This window comes from Plasmodium gaboni (genome assembly GCF_001602025.1).
Source record: "Plasmodium gaboni strain SY75 chromosome Unknown, whole genome shotgun sequence".
NCBI lineage: Eukaryota > Apicomplexa > Aconoidasida > Haemosporida > Plasmodiidae > Plasmodium > Plasmodium gaboni.
In genome coordinates, this window is record NW_017385596.1 from 1 (window position 1) to 1,344 (window position 1,344).

General features: G+C 22.8%; 1 protein-coding gene across 1 annotated transcript; it reads left to right on the top strand.

Annotated features, from left to right (window-relative positions):
* PGSY75_0044500 (putative EMP1-like protein) lies at positions 1 to 655 on the top strand (the record flags this gene model as incomplete). Its single annotated transcript, XM_018783559.1, has 1 exon — positions 1 to 655. A coding segment is annotated over one exon (655 nt), but the record flags the coding sequence as incomplete, so codon positions are not given.
* Positions 656 to 1,344: the final 689 nt, after the last annotated feature.

Sequence of the window (1,344 nt, forward strand, 5' to 3'; positions counted from 1 at the left end):
TTATGTTCGTGATATATCTTCCTCTGATATTACATCTTCGTCAGAAAGTGAGTATGAAGAGATGGACATAAATGATATATATCCATATAAATCTCCTAAATACAAAACTTTGATCGAAATCGTACTAAAACCTAGTAACAAAACATATGATACAAAGGATAATCATATAGATCATATGGAGAACACACAGGATACACACCATATACATATGGATAAAAATGATGATAGTAATAAAATTACAGATAATGATTGGAATAGTTTAAAAAATGATTTTATCTCAAACATTTTACAAAATACACAAATGGGTTTACCTAAGGAAAATACAACTTATGATAATATGTATAAGGATAGCCAACTTGATGATAATATTTTACGCGTTAATAAGGAAGAGAAACCTTTTATTTCTGAAATTCAAGATAGAGATTTACATAATAAGGAACATTTCACGTATAATATTAATAGGAATGTTCCCGAAAAAATTAATAGGACTACCAGTATCATAGATGATCTAAAATATTTTTCATATAACCTATATTCTGGAACTGATTTAATAAATGATTCATTAAACGGTTATCAACATGTTGATATATATGATGAATTGCTAAAACGAAAAGAAAACGAATTATTTGGAAAAAAAACATCCACAAAATATTAGACGTTCAAAATGCATTTCCAGTATTAGTGATAAGAATCTATTAGAAAAGCAAATTTAATTATTTCAGAAATTTTTAAATAATCATAGAAATATTATATAATATAGGGATAATAAATAAGAGTTAATTAATAAAATAAAAGAACTTCGGTTAACGTATTATGGTAATACATATAATTAACATAATAATATGGATCAAATATCTATGTTATAAACCAATATGTTAATGGATCATATTATAGAACAACTTAATACTTCAGATGATTATATGATACCTATTGATTTATACCAGTATAACAATGTGTGGGATAAAAAAAAAAAATTAAATGTAAGGAAAACATGAAAATGATTTACATGATATCTTTTTAAAAGATTCTAAGAATCTTAAAAGGAATAAATTAGGACCACTTTTTAATAATAATTTAAAAGATGAAACCTATCCTTCATCAAGCATATGGAATATATAAATTATTGGAAATATAAATACTTCTAAATTTATTTTCGTATTATTGTTTCATATAATTATATTTGAATATACATTAACTTTAATTTTAAATGGATACAACTTCATTTGAATAATAAATTTTAAAAAATATAAATACCTTATATTTGAAGGAAACAATTTATTATATATTTCAATTTATGTGTATATAATTACTACTTGTTTGATTCATGACGTAATAATAATTTCG